Here is a 19,198-nt window from a genome sequence, read left to right on the forward strand (position 1 = left end):
CTTTGAAATGCCAGGAAGACTTGGGTGTTGTTAACTGATCAGGAATCAAGCCAGGGCACAGGAAATGCTGGCTAGCGTGTAGCGGCTAGATGAGGCTATGTGGTACAGGGACAGTTCTTATGGATGCAGTGGATAGATGGTGTAAAAAGAAAGTCTATACAACACAGCTACTGGAGAAGAAAGATAAATCCAAATTATTGCATGCAATTTAAATTCACTTTAAAGAAACAACAAACTTTTTTTTCCCTTAGGAATGCTTAGAGAAACCAAAATTAGAAGAAAATTTCCAAACTGCTTTGCAAAAGTAAAGTTGTCCTACTTATGGAACTTGTTATCTACTCTTTATTATCGGAAACTCGGCACATTCAAGAACAAAATCCTCACATCTCTGGTTCACACAGCAATGAGAGACCACACACTAAACACCTTAACAGGCCATGAAAAGATTGTTTTATTCCATGAAAATATTCTCAACAGAGAACACTATCTTTAAATGAAGGATTTACCATTAAGAAATCAACATGTGCACAAAAAGAGTAAAAATTACCAAAAAATTAAAGATTTTTTAGGACAATTCACATGTTCAAAATTTAAGAATGATTTAAACTGTGCAAGTACAAATGTCTTTCCTATTATAATAACCCATATACAGGTTGCACTATTCCACATCTAGGAACTTGCCTCCTACGGAAGCAAATCCTGCTTTTAGAAAAACAAACAGTAGCTTGAAAAGAACAGTTAGTCCTTACAAGAAAGTCTTAAACTTTGCCCTCTGTGGCTGTTAGCCAAAAAACCATAAGCACTTCAGGCTTTGTGCAGAAGACAGACACAGCCAGATCACATTTCCTCCTCATTGCTAACCTTTAAAATAAAAATAGCACTAGATTTTAAAACTACTTCACGTAGTCAGCATTGAATAATGTCACATTATATAAATAACCCTGTAACGAGATTCAATATCTAAACTTTATAGTTTACTAGCCGCAAAGGTAATACACTATATGTCAGCTGTGTAACAGTGGTGACTCGATCTTATGAAGGCAGTAACTTTCACACAATTGTCATTCAGCTTTAGTACAACTGGTAGTATGATTCAAATAACACTGGGAAAAAGTTATTAAAGCAGTCACACAGCTTCTAAAATATTGCTTAAAATCCAATAATACACAAACCATTTCATGTTCCTTCTCCCCTCAAAACAGTAAAGAACCAAATTAATGAAGATTCAGTGGTACAAATAACCCCCCACCCACTCCCATCTCCCTATTACAACACCACTAAGAAATTAGTTAAGATACAAGTCATTAACAGAACCACGAATGCGAGGCAGGACACCAGGAGCGACAGGAGCACTAACAACAATCATATTTACAAGTATAAACATACAGAAATTCCATTTTACAAGTAAAAGTGCACATAGATAATTACAAAGTTTCACTAAATTCTATCAGGTTCAAACAAAACCATCACGTGGAAACAGACTATCATTGTAATAATCAAACATGACTGTGATAACCCCAAATAAAAAGACAGCTGGGGGAGGTCCATAAAACGTCTCATAAAAACACTGAGGAAAGTAAAATGGACTTGGACATGTCTTCAGTTTGATGCATAAATTTGAAGATGCACCATTGTACAAAGTAGAGCTCTAATAGCCACCTACTGAGGCTACATCGGCAGCTGCAGCCATGCTGCAGAGTTAAAGGAGGTCGCACTGAGCTGACACATAAAGCCCTTTGTGGGACACTGTAGTGGTAGTGTTGGCAATCAACAGATTTAGGCACTCTAGTTTAAGGCAGCATTTGAATGGAAGCAGCTGACTTTTGACAATAGTCCTTTGTCTTGAGGTGGTGAGTATCTTCTGTGTTTATTATGCCAGGATTTCAGTGCTGACTATAGATTCTTCCCAGACTGAGGTGCTGAAGATGTATCACGTTTCAAAGAGTTCTTTCAACTGGGCTGTAGGCTAGAGCAGAGATGTTTTCTTTTTCTTATCATAAATACTTCAGGTTCACAGCCTACTTCCTTGTAATGCCAAAACTGGAATGTTTGCAGTGGGGAAGTTATAGCAGTGCACACAAATACTAGGATGGAAACATTAGTGCTGGAGATGTCTGACAATGGGATTTGCACTACAAATGTAAAACGAAACAGAGGCTTTGACAAGAACGAGGGAATCTCAAGACATGCCTGAAAAATCTAGCCCAATCACTCTAGACATGCAACAGGATGTTAAGCAAGCACGGAGGTGGCGCAGGCAGACACTGACAGATGGCAAGGATCTGAAAGACGGTGGGTCTAAAAGCCAATTAAATCAGAGCTGGGAGAGAGACAATTCTGTTGGGACAGCTAATGTAAGACAAATTTTTTGATAGCTCTGCATTCTTTATTGATTAGACAGCAGTAAAATAAACAGAAAAATGGTAAGCCGTTGTTGGCTTTTTTTGTGTGTGGGAGTAACTGAACTAGAAACTTAAGGGTTGGTATTACGATTTTAAAAAACAATGTATGGAAATGCTAATGAAGTTAGTAAAAAATAATCACGTCTGCATGCACTCATGCAACTTGCTTCTCTCACTCTCTTTGAGCCTGACAACTCTAATACCCTCCCCCCAAAAGCAGCTGCATGTAACCTCCTTCAACATCTTGCCCATTTCCTCAGAAACCCTCTTCAGGAACCTGCAGTCCAGGAGGAAAAAGAAAAGAACAATTACTGAAGACCTTTGGTAAAACCAAAAGGGGTGTTCAGTTTAAAGCGCCTGTCTCAAACGTCTCTAAAATCATTTTATAGACAGCTACTGAAAACACCGGGAAATTTTAAAACATGGGCAAAATCAAAAACCAATCTTACTGCTTCTTCATTTTACTTCCCCACACCACTGACTCAGGGTGTGATCCCACAATCAGCACTGCACAATCCTGGATTGCACAGTGTTTCCAACAATGCCTGCTGAAATTAATTGGAAACATTTATCTATCCTCATAACTAATGATTCAGCTGAAACAAAATGCCCTAAATGGTGGTACACAAATCTTCCTCTAACCCAGATAGTAAAAAGTTTCTCCTTTAAAATTAAAATTTGTCAACACTTTGCCTCCAAGGTTTTCTCTATCTTCAAATGTGTATTTTTCTATATAACTATGTATTTTCCTATAAGTAACTGCTAAATGCTAAACAATCACTAAAGTGGTATTTCCCAAAAGATATTTTCAAGATGAAACACACAAACATAAGATTAGTTTGGAAGGAAACTTGTAAATTATTGAAAATTACCAGCAAACCTCAAAATATGTTGAGGTCTCGAACAAAATCTGTTTTATTCACCTAAGAGCTAGACCAGGAGATTTACTGTGCAACTCTCTTTAAATCTATTTAAATAAGATTACTGTGCCAAGTGCTTATTTTCTTCCTTTAGGAAACCAAAGTTAAGAAAAGGGAAGAAAATGAAAATGAGATTATCATTTTACTCAATTATCCAACTACTATTTTTCTTCCTGAAAACTGTAGCTACAAATTCAAACTCCTAGAAGAAACCACTCTGGGGAGTTGGCTTTCCATAGCATTTCAGAGCAGTTTGACTTATTCAGATTCACTAGAGTCACTGTGTTTTCTGAAGTAAAAGGGGCAGAGGGCATTACTATCCATGAATTCCTGCCCAATAAATCAAATTCTATTTGTAAGGCAGAAAAACACAAATCCTTCACACAGACTTAAGCAGGACAAAAAGCAAAAGGCATCAATTGAGCTTCACACCAACATTACTCAAACAGTAAAGTGCCACAAAAAGTTTCTGGTGGTAACATTCACAAGATCAAGCCTACACTCCGCTCACATAGTGAACAATTAATCTTGGATGCCCTTTAAATTTCCTTATTCTTTTCAACCTCTTCAATGTGTTTTCATTTTATGTTACTCTTCCTGTGTCACACATGGCACAAAGCTGCCTGGTTAGTTTAGATATAAGTTACTGCACCTTTACTGTTTTTCTCTAGGGTTACATCTATGTATGACGTGGGAACGTAGCCTTCTTCACCATTCTGTCTCCGAGCTCTTGTCCATCCATCACCTTTGTCCTCCTCTATAATGTAGAGAACTTCACCTTCTTTCATTGCCAGAGTACCTTCATTATGTCCTAGATGAGAGTTTTCACAAGCATAATTTAAGCACAGTGGTACTTTTTTTTTTTTTTTTAATTACAAATACAACACACAAAATAAAATGTAGATTTCGATGTGCCTGGAACCACTGACTCTCATTAGCAACATCTCTATAGTGCTTCGTGGCTTATCCAGCACATTCATTTACATTCTCTCATTTGAGCAGCATAATAAGCCTGTAAGGTCAGATAATGTCACCCCCATGTAACAGATGAAGTTAACTGAGCCACAGTGACATTACATGATTTGACAGGGTATTCTAATTCCTATTTCATTATTCCAACTTCTTTCCCAAATTTGAGTAGTCAATCAAAAAAAGTTAATCACATATGAATTAGGACAACAGAAACTAGACAGTGAAAGAGTGGGAAGAAAGAAGGAAAAAATACAGTTTGAAGGGAGAGCAGAGAAAAATATAGGTGTGACTCTAGTGATGGTAGAAGCAGAATGGCCATACGTAACTCTTATTCTCTATCCCCAACCACCCCCAACCTGCCTAGCAGTAACAATTTCACAACTGAATCTTCATTTAACACAATAAATTACTTCCCTATTCTCTAGATAACATCAGAGTAGTTTGTGGGTTCTTTGGTGTTTTGTTTTGTTTTAAAGAGATAGGGTCTTACTGCCCAGGCTGGATTCGAACTTCCGGGTTCAAGTGATCCTCCTGCTGCAGCCTCCCAGGTGACTGAGACTACAGGGGCACATCACTGCACTTGGCTACAAGGTCTTAAATTTAATACATTTTCTAACAGGAGGTAACTTTGCTCAATTTTAAACCAACACAAAGGGGGAAAAATACCATAAATCATATACCACTTCATAACAGTTTATTTATGAAAGTGTTACTTAGCTCTCTCCTATCAGTTGAGGGCAAGTATTTTTCAGAGTCCAAGAGAAAGAAGAACTAAAAATCTACAGGAGAGGGCCTCAGTGCCTTACTTACTTCCCTCCCAAAGTTTTGTTCTTCAACTTTCATAGGGTAAGAGATGGCATAGTCAGAAGCTACTACATTCTCTCCCACTTTCATCTAAACAGGTGGCCTACAGACTCAGGATATGATGACAGCATTCAGGAGCTGTGCCTCATACCTGTCTCTCAACGTTAGTAAGCTACAAGGAAGAACATGAAGTGACATCCACCAGCATCTGCTTCCTGGGTTGGGCTAATGTTCAAGCTGCCTCAACTTTGTTTTGTACATGTATGCATTAGTAAGAACTCTGGTGAAAATTCTGCACTGACCAAAGTTGATAATTAATAATCTGTATTAGGACACTAGCAACATGAGTAATTTCCTTTTAATTCCATGTATGGAAGAAAAATTCCTGTATTTGTAATACAGTTATAACAAAAGTATACATACTAAAGAAATGGAATAATAATAATTTTCTGATGTGTATTACTTAAATAAGGACACTACAGCGAATGACTTGATGTAAATACTTTTAAAGAACCAATTTTTTTTTTTTTGAGATGGAGTTTCGCTCGTTGCCCAGGCTGAACTGCAATGGCGCGTTCTCGGCTCACTGCAACCTCCACCTCCTGGGTTCAAGCAATTCTCCTGTCTCAGCCTCCCAAGTAGCTGGGATTACAGGCATGTGCCACTACGCCCAGCTAATTTTTTGTATTTTTAGTAGAAACAGGGCTTCACCAAGTTGGCCAGGATGGTCTCAATCTCTTGACCTTGTGATCCACCCACATCGGCCTCTCCCAAAGTGCTGGGATTACAGGCGTGAGCCACCGAGCCCGGCCTAAAAAACCAATTTTATCGAATGCAATATTATTAAGGAAATCATACCATCAAAAGGGTAGATAGCTTTGCAGTGTCCAATAGCAGGCAAGGGATCATCGTCCTCAAATTCATCATCAAACTCACTGTGATGACCATGCTGCTGGGGTGGCCCACGGACTTCCTGGTTTGCATCATCAGTGTAACTTCCCTCAGGACTATAAAACAAAAAATTATCTCTGATCAAGTATCATAAACATGAGAATTCTATATATTATTTATAAATTGATCTTCTCAGGATCAAGTCCAAAAATTAAATATTAATGGCATGGTTTCCACTTAAGCCAACATCAAGTATACAAATTACTTCTAATACAGAATGCTGCTTTGCTGAATTTCCTGAAATAAAAAACATTACAAGATTGCAATATTCTAGGCACAAAGCATTATTCGGTAAAGACATCTCACTATCACTGGGTCTAGAGATAAAAACAGAAAAATGTTCTAGACACTTGTCTTCCATCATCCCAAAGTTAATCACCCTAAAATTCCTTAGGGGACCCGTGCAGACCCATGTTTAGTTCACATGCTTCAGGTGGAGTTATTTCTATTTCGGATCTGGAGTGGCCATCAGAGCAAGCATTTGCATGACCAGAGTAAATAAGTAGTTCATAAGTAGTCCTGTAAACCAATTAGATGTAAGAAATGCACAGTGACTTTTGTTTGGGACTCTTGGAGGAGAATTCACTCTGTCCCTTTTCTACTGGACTTGAACCCAGAGGAATAATTGCCTAGAGCTTTGGACCCTTAAAATGAAGCCAACACAACAGAAGGCAAAGCTGTGAGGTGGAGATTAATTGAGTCCTGAGGATAACATCTAAGCTCCCAGACCAAGCTCTCCCTAAGGTCAGCCAATGAAGTCCATTTTTAGTTTAAGCCAGCATGGGTACAATGTTCACTCTGTCACTGAAAATTAACAGATTCTCAACTAAAATAAAAAGCAACCACGGTTCCAACTAACCACGGAAACACCGAAGTTGGTAACAAAAAATTTAAAAAAACAGCAGGTAATATAAATATATCTTTCTTAAAATTTTTTAAATCAGAGAAAATTGTGACTAATTTTGCTGAAGAATCAAACAACTAAATTAGATTGAATAGAAAATTTTACAGAATCAGATATTGTTTGTTTTTATGCGACAGTCTTGCTCTGTTGCTCAGGCTAGAGTGCAGTGGCACGATCTTGGCTCACTGCAACCTCCACCTTCTGGTTTCAAATGATTCTCCTACCTCAGCCTCCCAAGCAGCTGGGGTTACAGGCACACACCACCACACCTGACTAATTTTTGTATTTTCAGTAGAACAAGGTTTCACCATGTTGGTCAGGCTGGTCTCAAACTTCTGACCTCATGATCCACCTGCCTTGGCCTCCCAAAGTGCTGAGATTAGAGGCGACAGCCACCACACCCAGCCAGAATTAGATTTTAACAGTACTTTCAGTAAGCCTGGAAGCCAGAGAAATAACACATGCCAAAGAAATTAGATCCTTTTAATCTGAGTTTTACCTATCCTTTTACCTGAGTTTTGTTACCCTGGTAACAAAAACCAGCAATTTGTGGATATCTCTTGATATATTAAAGATATGTACTCTTTCAAAAAGTGATACTATTATTACTGCTATTTGCTACAAGGTGCTTTATGTACATTATTTACTTTTTTACTAACAAACTTGAATGATGGATATTTTAAACTCCATTTATATTTCAGAAAATTAAGATTCAGGGAGGATTAAAAATGAATTTGCTCAGATTACACTGTAATTAAGTAGAAAACTAAGAGTTATCACTAGATCTCTCACATTCTTCTTTAAGGCGAATCCTAATTTGTGGACTTTTATTATGGAAAAAAAGATAAAATACATCAAGAAAGAAATGTCACAAGTGGTACAGAACTTAGCAAAATGTCTTTTGGAAGCTCTGGTCTAGACTAACAATATGTGTTTTTTTTCCTTCACAAAACTTTGAGCTATTTGATAGTAAAATTTTTCTTTGGCATAACTGACCCTAACTCCACCTGAACCTTAGGAAAGCTTCCCATGCCTGAGGAGCCTACGCCCTCAGATTGTAGCTCCAAGAATTTTCTATGTTCCTAGCTCTGTGTTTGGAAGCACAATAAATACTAGGATTGACTGAATAGCAAGATGAACTTTCCTACTTCGCCTTAATTATCACTAAAGAAAATTACTTAGGTTCAAAAGACTGAAGTTACTGAAAGCTGAACTTGTTAAATTTGGGAGAAAACAAATTGTATGAAGTTTAGGACAAAATGGTGAGAAAACTCTGGGGAGAAGGAATACAAATAAAATACAAAAAATGACCTTTCTCGTCCCTGTGTTACAAGATGATTTATGTCACTGCTATGTCTTCTGTCTCCTCTCCCACCTGTTTTGCCTTCAACTTCAGAGAGCCAAGCCTTAGGAAAAAAACAAGCAAACAACTGAGCTCAATAAATACATTTAAAAGCTTGTTAAGATATTCTGCATTTAAAATGTGCTTTAAGTTTTTATAATTACGTAATTCTTAGAGATGTGAAACCTTTAATCCAAATTGGTCAAATGATCAACTTTACAGCTGATTCAAAATATAGTATAAATGTTTAGTTTTATATAAAGGTTTAAATTTAAAAAACTTCAATGAGATTAAATAATACACATCACAATCCTTTTAGATCATAAACCCTAAAATTAAATATAAACATTTGAAGATAATTCTAATAAAAGCCAATCTATCACAATGAAGTTTATAAAAATAATTTATCTTGATAACTGCTGAATAAAAAATCTACCTCATTCTTGTGGATTTCCATTCGTAGGCGGTCAATGTTATTCATGGTCTCTGCTAATTTAGGCTGCAAACTCCCTGGATCCCCCATTTGTGGATTCTTCTCATATACATCTTTCATTTTGTTGAGTGCATCTCTGAAAAAGGAAAGGAAACCACAGAATTAAACATTAACTTCACTTGCTTCCTGATAAAAGAGTTTTATTTGTCTCTGGGGACTCGTATGCAGCTTAATCTTAAGTAGAGCCATATCTTTTTAAGTTTGTCTAACATGACCTGATAAAAGACAATCTGCATAAAGGTGATAACATATATAGAGTCAGTAATTTATGAAGAAATCGGAATACCGAAAGAGAACAGAGTTCATTTCTTATTTCCTGCCTTTTTTTTTTTTTTGAGACGGAGTCTCGCTCTTGTTACCCAGGCTGGAGTGCAATGGCGCCATCTCGGCTATTCTCCTGCCTCAGCCTCCTGAGTAGCTGGGATTACAGGCACGTGCCACCATGCCCAGCTAATTTTTTGTATTTTTAGTAGAGACAGGGTTTCACCATGTTGACCAGGATGGTCTCGATCTCCCGACCTCGTGATCCACCCGCCTCGGCCTCCCAAAGTGCTGGGATTACAGGCTTGAGCCACTGCGCCCGGCATTTCCTGCTTTCTAAACAAGAAATTTTATTTGTATCTATACACATACACACACACATACATACATACACACACACACACACACTCAAGAGCTGGAAGAATATTCTTCAATATTCTTCAGCTCATCATGTCCCAAATCAAACTCATTATATTCCCACCCAGCCACAGTATTCCACAGTGTTCCTTAGCTCATACATCATCATCGTCCTCCCACTCACCTCTGCTAGAAATAGGAATGGCAGCTTTAACTTGCCCCCACCCAAAGTCAGTCATTTGCCAATTCCTCTCAACCTACCTCCTATCCTCTAATCATATTACAATCGGTTATGCCTCTATTAGCTGTCCTTGACTATAACACTCGATGCTATTGCCTAACATTCCTTAATATTCTTTTCCTTCATGACTTCCTGGAGGTTACGTTTTCTTCTTCCTCCTCCTCACCTCTGCTTTCTCACAATTTCCTTCACTGGCTTCTTCTCCTTCTTTGTTCAATCTTCAAATGCATATTACATAAAATGACAAAGGTTTCCTCTCATCTCTTCCTACAGTCCTGTTGATGATCTCTTACTGCTTTAATATCATCCATCTTCAGATGATTTTCAAATGTGTATCTCCAGACCCCTTTCTCTCCTGAATTCTAGATTCACATTTCCAAACCCAACTGGACACTTCCAACATGGATTTTTCACATTTCAAAAATCAACAGCAAAATCTTTATCTTTGCCCTAAACCTTTTCCTTATTATTGCAATTAAATCTATAGCTGCAAGCCCCTACTTTTTAAAGCTTCCTCCATTGTTTTCTCTTCTCCAGCATCCAATCAGGTTAAAAGTACAATCTACTTTGGCTTTGAAATCACTCTTTTATCTATTCTTCCTTTCTGTTCCCATAGTCATGCCTTAATTTAGGCCCTCAACATCTCTCACCTCGACTGTTAAAGTCTTCTACCTCCAGTCTCTTTCCTATACTATTTACTCTTCGTGCAGCTTTCTATTATCTTTTAGCACACATAGCTAATAATACTACCCCTTCTCTCAATAACTAGGGATTGTAATACCTACAGAACTCAACAGAAAAGCATTCAGGATTTTTCACAAGTCCTACACTTCTTCATCCTCAACTTCTGTTATTATGCTCCATATTATTTTTAACCAAGCCTCTCTGGAGTAGCACTGATTCCAGACCCTTCACATTTATATGCCTTTATTCGTGTTTTGGACATGGAGAGACCAGAGAAAAATCTGAGTCACCAGAGGTACATTCAAGTTCCAAGCTGAGGTCAAACCAGGTGATACTCTGGCCTTCTTGCTTGTATTCTCATATTCTGAACATGTATCCTTTTTGCAATCTACTCATTTAGTGCAGTATTTCTCACATTTTTGTGCTTTTTGTTGATCTTTGTGTTTAAAATAGCCCCAAAGTACAGCAATAAAGTGCTGTCTAGTGTTCTTAAGTACAAGAAGGCTGTAATATTATTACGAGAAAATAATGTCTTAGATAAGCTTTGTTTAAGCAGGAGTTACAGTGCTATTAGAAAAATTCAAAGTTAATAAATCAACATCATATATTAAATAAGGTGTCTTTACACAGAAACATAAATAAAACAAGGTTATGTGTCAATCAGCTGATGGAAACATTTCACCAGAGGCTACCTAGAGCCTAACATTGTACCACCCTAAGAGCAATGTTTCGGTATTCCATAATTCAATGTTCATAGTAACTTTACAGAATATAGCCACTGTAAATTAGAATCAAAGGTACTGCAGTATTTCATTATGATTAAGTGCCACATTATACCTGATACACTAATTCTTAACATCAAAACTTCAATCTTTCATGCTACAATTTAAGCCCCAATTTTATCCTCAGTGAAGATATAGCAAGTAACCAACTCACTGTAATAACACTTTAATGATCATAAATAATTCTATGTCCATTTTTAAAAAATTAAACTAGAGAAAATTTTTGGTAAAAATGAAAAAAAATAAAATAAACCTATGTGTGAACAAATATGAAGCCGTAAGTAATCAAGCACTGTTTGCCAAAGGTTTTGTTACATAAATATTAGCCTCAGGTTGCTACTGAAATCAATTTATATATAGAAGCAAAATAAAAATGTATCAAATTATAAGTGGTTAGTGCTGGTGAAACTAGTTTTGATAATAAAACATCAAGAAATTTTTTGCAAATTAATGAAGGCATAAATACATACTATTAGCATCCAATAAAAATCTGCAATCAAGGAAATTCTCTAACATTTCATTTTTATCTATGACAGGACAACCACAAAAAATTCCAGTGTAGGAGTATAATTTTCTCTAAAAAGATTTCTATTAGGATATATGATTTTTAAATCTTCTATACATCAAATTTAAGGGTGTCACTCAATGTAAATCCTAAAATAAGTAATAATGATAGAGAAGACTTAAAGGAATAATACTTTTGGTCTGATTCTTTCTGTAGCTCTCTATTAAGTTCATCAATGCGCTGCTGTAGTTTTTTACGTCTCTGTTCTGGTGGCAGATGACTGAAATCTTCTAGTGCTGGGCCCTGAAAAGAGAATCTAAATCATTATAATAGACATTTTCAGGAAATGCTGTTTTTAAAATATACCTGCTATAAAATAAGAATACATACCAATCTTAAGTTTAATTTCAAATTTGCCTCAAGCAACCCCTTAAAAAAAAAGGAAATCTACATAGATGTATGTGTTTATGCATGTATGTTAATGAAAACAACTGAACTGAAGAAAGCTCAAATTCCTGTCATTTTACAAAGCCATATTGTTAAATATGTTAAAATTATACCCAGATACAGAAAACTGGTAGGTAGCATAACATTACTTTCAAATCTTGGCAGAGTTATAATGAATACATATAAACCTTCTTACAGCAACAACAACAAAATGGAAACACGCAACATCTCGTCTATACAGGGTATTGGTTTATATATAACATATCACAACATTTCCAAATCAAACCCATTGCTATAACATTCAGAATGTTACAAATGTTCAAACTAAAAATATGAATATAATTAAGAAACTTACCTCACAAGGACAATCTAATGAAATATACTTTAATACTACATATATAGGGCTTGGTGGCTTGGCATGGTGGATCATATCTGTAATCCCAGCACTTTGGGAGTCCAAGGTGGGTGGATCACCTGAGGTCAGTAGTTCTAGACCAGTCTGACCTACATGGAGAAACCCCGTCTACTAAAAACACAAAAATTAGCTAGGTATGGTGGTGCATGCCTGTAATCCCAGCTACTCGGGAGGCTGAAGCAGGAGAATCCCTTGAACCCGAGAGGTGGAGGCTGCGGTGAGCCAAGATCACACCATTGCACTCCAGCCTGGGCAACAAGAACAAAACTCCGTCTCAATAAAAACAACAACAACAACAACAACAAAAAAAAAACTACAATTAATCTTTGAACAATAAACCATTCAAAACATACCTTGTCATTAAAAAAAACAAAAGATAGAACTGTCTAGTGAGCAGAAATTATATTCCAACAAGGAGTATATTTTCTATTATCCTTTTGTAAACCAAGTAACATACCTCAGTTGAGAAAGAAAGATAAAATGCTTCTTTAGGAAAGATGCTTGATGTCTGAAGATTTTTTTTAAAGTTTTGATATTCAAGAAACTATGCAATTTAAGAAAAAGTGCTAGTATTTAAATGTAAACATCCGATTCAAATGACGTCTTTCCCCTTAAATGTTATTTTAATCACTGTTACTTATGTTATTAGAGATTACAACAGAACCAGTATTAGCAGCTATTGAATCTATTTAATATAAACCTATATTACTTGTCTTTATATATACTCCAGAAACTGATGATGCCTGTCACTATTCCTTTTCTTTCTAAAATGGTTATTTTAAGAATATAAATATGAGGCCAGGAGGGGTGGCTCATGCCTCTAATCCTAGCACTTTAGGTGGCTGAGGAGGGTGGATCACCTGAGGTCAGAAGTTTGAGACCAGCCTGGAGTCTGGCCAACAAGGTGAAACCCTGTCTCTACTAAAAATACAAAAAATTAGCCAGGTGCAGTGGCAGAAACCTGTAATCCCAGCTACCTGGGAGGCTGAGGCAGGAGAACTGCTTGAACCCAGGAGGCAGAGGTTGCAATGAGCTGAGACTGAGTCATCGCACTCCAGCCTGGGTGACAAGAGTAAGACTCCGTCTAAAACAACAAACAAAAGAGTACAAATATGATTCCATTTGCTAAAGTGATGCTAAAAGGAGCTCTCAAAACAAAGACATTCTTGCTCTTTGGGCCTCTTATGCCTGCAACATATGCTAAATAGCTTTATTTCACCATGTGTAAGAATGATTCATTTACTTTTAGAAAAGAAAAAATTCACTCTTAGGATGAGCTATGATCAAATGCAGTTTAATAAATAACAGAAACCCTTGTATCTTTCCCCAATGGCCTGCACATTATGGATATTCAACAAGCTTGCTGGAAAGAAGTAGGGCATCCTAAGTGGTCTTTGTTTTCTTTTCATTTACCAGTCACCAGAAACAAGGATATCAATCAACCCAATCTGACCTAAATAAATCAATGGTGAAACTTCCTATATGAAGTTCCTTTAGATTTATTGGTTAATTCTCAACATAAATTTGTCATATTTAATCTAATTTGGAGTCAAGGTTTTTTTGTAGGGTCTCACTCTGTTGCCCACAATGGAATGCAGTTGAGTGATCATAGCTCTCATGGCTCACTACAGCCTCGAACTCCAGCGCTCAACCAATCCTTCCGCCTTAGCCTCCCAAATAGCTGGGATTACAGGCAAGGAGTACAAGTTTTGAAAACTAATATATATATATGCCAAAAATAAACTTCCTAATTTAAATTTTAAAAATATTTCTGAAAAGTTTGAAAAATTATTTAGTAAAATAAAGAAATGCAGTTCAACATACTGTGGGGTTTCTGTTTTTAAAATTATAATAAAATTACAATAACCTAGAAGAAAATCTGCCAGAATTCCACTTAGCCCTTATCAAACCTTGTTCTCAGATTTATGAACAGTAAATACTGAGGTACTTACATTTCTAATATCCCTTTTGCCATTAGAACCCTATTCTTACATGGAATACAAGAATTAAACTCAACTCAATTTCCTATGGATAAGGAAGACCATCTAAGGCGTTAGACCATCTAAGGCATAGAGGTCTTCAGAAGACCTCTAAGGCATTTAACAACCTCTCTTACTACAAAGGAAATCTGTAAAAGGTTGATTCCAATAGGGTAAAAACGAGTAGTCTATTTTCCAATAGCTTTCTATACAATAATTTTGGGGTTAGTTCCTAATGTAGCTCCATTAATTTGTTTGAAATAAACAAACATACAAAGGAACATCCCAAACACACACGCCATCCCCCCGCAACACACACACAAACACACACGATATTTTAGATCATCCGTGCTTCTATTCTCCTTAAACAGTATAGAATAACCAAGCACTAACTTCATAATGATACTAGAGGGAAATTCTTCTTTCTTTTTTGAAAATTCTGGTGACAAAACTACAAATCAAATGTATATGATTTTTAAAAGATATTAAGTAAAATAATATTTGCTAAATTTTCCTTCTGCATAACAAACTGTGGCTCCACCATGTAATCTTTAAAAATGTTTAACCATTTAAAAATGTTTAATTTTATACTCCTATGTAACATGACAAGGACTCCATTCAATGACATTTAAGAACTTAATGGGTTGATGACAATTAACCACATTATTTTCTAATCTTATGACATCAAGAGTACTGGCATATGCTGGACTATGAATTAAACTATAAAAAGAAAAAACACACAAGGTGAAAACGTGGGATGTAATTTACCACTTGTTTTGAATTAAACAAAACAATGTTTTGAGATTACTTAATGTTGGCACAGTATATAGATCAGCACATAAGGCTTACCATCTTCACCGACCACTGAATAGTTCAATGGAAAACAGAAAGAAATGGTAAATTATTCACAGGAAACCATAATTCAGAAGATGCAATAGCCTATTCTTTTTTTTTTTACAATACTAAAATAAATCATGTACATTTTACAATCCAAACAGTTATGCCAGAAAACCCATTTTAAGCACATTTTGGGAAAGTAAATTACTTGCAAAAAAAAAATAAATAAATAAATAAAAAGCATACACGGATGATAATGGGCAGATATTTTCTATGTTTAACTAAAACTTAAACGTAATCATTCTATCTGTAATCATGCATTTTCTTTTAAAGTGAATTTTATGTAAGTGAATTTAACTTCTACAGCTCTTTATTCTCAAATTACTAACATTTGAAAAGTTGAATATAAGCTCCAAGATTAGACATTTAAAAAGAAATCTTACATGAAATATTAAAAATAAAATGTTCATCCCAGTGCATTAAAGAAAATACTATTATCTGCATTTTTATACTTCAAAGTACTGCTTGAATTTAAATAAACCATGGTTAGGTGAGGGGAACATTTTTACTTTGGTTTTAAGATCTTTTTAAATGCACAGATACATTAAAAATACATTATTAACAAAATAATGAGTTATTTAGATTCAAGTTTCCCACATACATTTCCAAATACATACAAATATATAGGTTGAATTTTGCTTTAAAAATTAGCTTCTATTTTTCAGGTTTTATTTTAAAATCCATATGCTTGAAGAACACTTAAAACTTAACTTCAATTTTTAGAAAATTGATTAGAATGTATTCTTTCTGAAAATATGCAATGACAGAGATTCTGGAGAGACCAACTGTAGTGCTCTTATACTTTATATATATGTATACATATGTGTGTGTATATAGACATAGATATGAATATGGATATGGATATATTTCCCACATTCTGTGGATCAGGATTCTGCAACTGGCATGGCATCTATCTAGCATCCCAACTGCACGCGCACACACACACACACACACACACACACACACACACAGTGACCCAGAATATGCAACAGAGCTTTATAAAGTTAATCTTCACATTCATCTCAATTGGTTAGCAGCTTCTAAAATTTTTACTTTTCCCTGTTTTCTAAATCATGATGTTTTAAGAGAAGGTGTTAGGGAGAGGTCAGGTAAAAATTCACATTAAAAATATGAATGAATTTTAATAAATAATCTGACAAAAATATCTACCCCTTATCTCTGATGAGTTGGTCATCGCTATGCATTATCTTTTCAAATTAAGCTTAACATTCTTTAGACTGTCAGTATTTTTGTGAAACAAAAAACGCAATTTATTCTGCTATGAAAAAACTCCTGGCAAGGAAATAAAAAGGTTTAAAGAAAGATGTTCACAGTCTTTAAAAAATGTTATTAAATGAAATTATATACAGGACAAGCAACAAAATATTTAAAGAATTTGAATCTGACTTATCTTTTATAATTTACACCAGCAAAATTTCTAAGTGATGCAAATTATCTAATTTCTATGTTAATCTTTTAGAGAAAACATTAAGATAATTATAGCTGAAATATCAAATGTTTCAGTTTTTTGTTAATCTAGTCTTACTAAATTATCAATTGGAAATTTGATCATTAGATTTGGGGATGTACAAAACTCAAGTTCTTTGTAAAAATATTAGACATATATTCTTTGTAAGGTTTTAAAGTAATACATGTTCCATACAAAAATACCTTATTCTCATATACAATTATCATATACTCATAAAGTAGAAAATTTCACATACTCAACTACATTTAACAAATATAAGAGATCTAAACAGGAAACCATTTAGGCAATTAAAATTATTAGGTGTATTTTATTTTAAATAGGACAAAATCTCATGAGAACTGCTCTGGAAAGATAAAAGCCTAGGAAAATGTCTCTGGAAAGTCTATAAAGTCATAAATAATTTAGACAAAGAAACCTGAACTCATTGCTAAATAACTTAAAAAATGGTATCTTATAAAGCTCAAATAAAATAGCAATAGAGTAAAAATTATTAGTTTGTATTTTAAGTAGTTAAAGTTTGGATATATCCTCAAATATCCATTAACAGTTAAAACTCAATGTCACGGAAGGAAATTTTAGACCTTCCTTCCTCAGAAAAAATCCACTGATACCAGTCAAACTAAAAAACACTGGTGTAATACAACATTTTTCATATCCTTAATTTATACTGGGATCTGTACACACCAGTTTTTCTTTGAAAAAGAAAAAGAAAAAGATTTTTAAAAATCATAATTTTTTAAGAAGTTACTTAGGAAAAGCAATGTGCAGCAAATATTGAACAAAACAAGTTTCTGAATTGAATGGTACAACTTGTCAGTTTTAAGAAACCTCTAGACTTATTTTGTAACCTTAATAAGACTGAAAACTCCGTAAGCAGGTTTACTAAAGCTTACCTTCTTTTTGAATTTTTCTATATTGAGAAAATTCTTAAGTGGAAAAAAAAAATCTCTATAGGTTAGTTTTTGAGATAATATTTAGTAAATAACAAATGCTCATCAAAAGAAAGAAATTTGTCAACCTCAAAGTTGTAATCCACTTTCCTCCCTGCTCTGTCCTCTCAACCCCTCATGGGGTTTGTCGTATTTTCTATCTTGCACACTGTTTTCTTCTTTGGAGTGGTAGCTAGTAATAAACCTGGGAGGGAATTTCAGCCTTTTAAAACTAGGCCCCTATAAAAATAATTTATAATTTGTGAGAAACAAATAATAAGCAAATAGTTTTAAGTTTTACAGTTGTAAAATTTTACCTACAAACTTATTCAATAAAAATAAGATGATGCAAATTTATGCTTCTCTCTCCAGGGCTCACAGCTCTACTTGCCTGAGCTTTTTTTTAGAATTACACTCACCTCGTACCTCTATATGCATAAAATATGACTATGACTATATATTGTGTAAAATATGACTATTTTAACTGGGCCTGGCAGACTCATTATGTAGGATACACAAATGATTACAAAAACATGATTACAACATGGTTATTTCTCATGATTTACTTAACAACCTAATATTTAGTGTAGTCTAAACTGCCAGAGGAGTGGTGGTTCATGTCTGTAATCCCACAACTTTGGAAGGCTGAAGTGGGAGGATTGCTTGAGCCCAGGAGTGTGAGACCAGTCTGGGCAACATAGCATCTCTATAAGAAAAAATTAAAAATAAAAATAAGTAAATAAACTGCCATAGGGAAGCAACAGGGGGAATTAGTTCTAGCCTTGTAACTCAGGCAATAGAAATCCCAAATAGGATTTCTCAAAAGTTTTTCAAACATGTGTTCAGAACTTTTAGAAGTGATTATAGGCATCCTGTAGTTATAATACATGGGGACTTTTCAAAATGTCATCAATTACCTACCATCCACATATAGAATTAGGTAAGACAGATGCAAAGAAGTTCATGTCATTGGAGGAAAAAACAAGTCCAAAAAAACAAATCACAACACCCTGGAACATTAGTAACCTGCTGCATTAGTAACATCAGTTAAGTTTGTTATAATGTTTTAAGGTAATGTAGATGTAATCTTGTCCCTAAACTAATATATCTTCTTCTACAGGAGGCCAAAATGTAATTTGAAGACAGAAAGGAAGACAAATAGACAGAAGGGAAGGAGGGGAAAGAGAGGAGAGAGGAAGGGAGGGAAGGGAAGAAGGAAGAATGAAATAACGTAACTTTAGATTTATTGTTAGGCTTCTTATGACACTGATAGACTGATTTCTCCACTATGGGTTAGCAAACCTATGTTTTTCAAATGTCCAATCAAATGCTCAAACAAATCTTATAAATGAATCTAAATTACAGGCTATTAATGTTAAAAGCACATCCTTTAAAATCAAACAAAAACAAGAAAAGTTAGCCTC

General features: G+C 35.1%; 1 protein-coding gene across 4 annotated transcripts in view; it reads right to left on the reverse strand.

The window, feature by feature from the left end:
* Positions 1–433: 433 nt before the first annotated feature.
* The window catches only part of FNBP1L (formin binding protein 1 like), a 129,240-nt gene continuing 110,475 nt past the window's right edge, over positions 434–19,198 (reverse strand). Inside the window, exons 11-17 of one of the 4 annotated variants that reach the window (XM_003933294.4) lie at positions 15,309–15,323; positions 11,812–11,921; positions 8,732–8,864; positions 8,265–8,359; positions 5,957–6,105; positions 3,975–4,133; positions 434–2,679 (exon numbers count right to left, since the gene is read on the reverse strand). In XM_003933294.4, the coding sequence (XP_003933343.1) occupies positions 2,672–2,679; positions 3,975–4,133; positions 5,957–6,105; positions 8,265–8,359; positions 8,732–8,864; positions 11,812–11,921; positions 15,309–15,323 (669 nt within the window). In that variant the 3' untranslated portion in view covers positions 434–2,671. Of the gene's footprint in view, positions 4,134–5,956; positions 6,106–8,264; positions 8,360–8,731; positions 8,865–11,811; positions 11,922–15,308; positions 15,324–19,198 lie in introns of all 4 variants that reach the window. The other 3 variants (XM_003933293.4, XM_010343846.3, XM_074381408.1) reach the window with 3 other exon arrangements.

Source organism: Saimiri boliviensis, chromosome 11, assembly GCF_048565385.1.
Source record: "Saimiri boliviensis isolate mSaiBol1 chromosome 11, mSaiBol1.pri, whole genome shotgun sequence".
NCBI lineage: Eukaryota > Metazoa > Chordata > Mammalia > Primates > Cebidae > Saimiri > Saimiri boliviensis.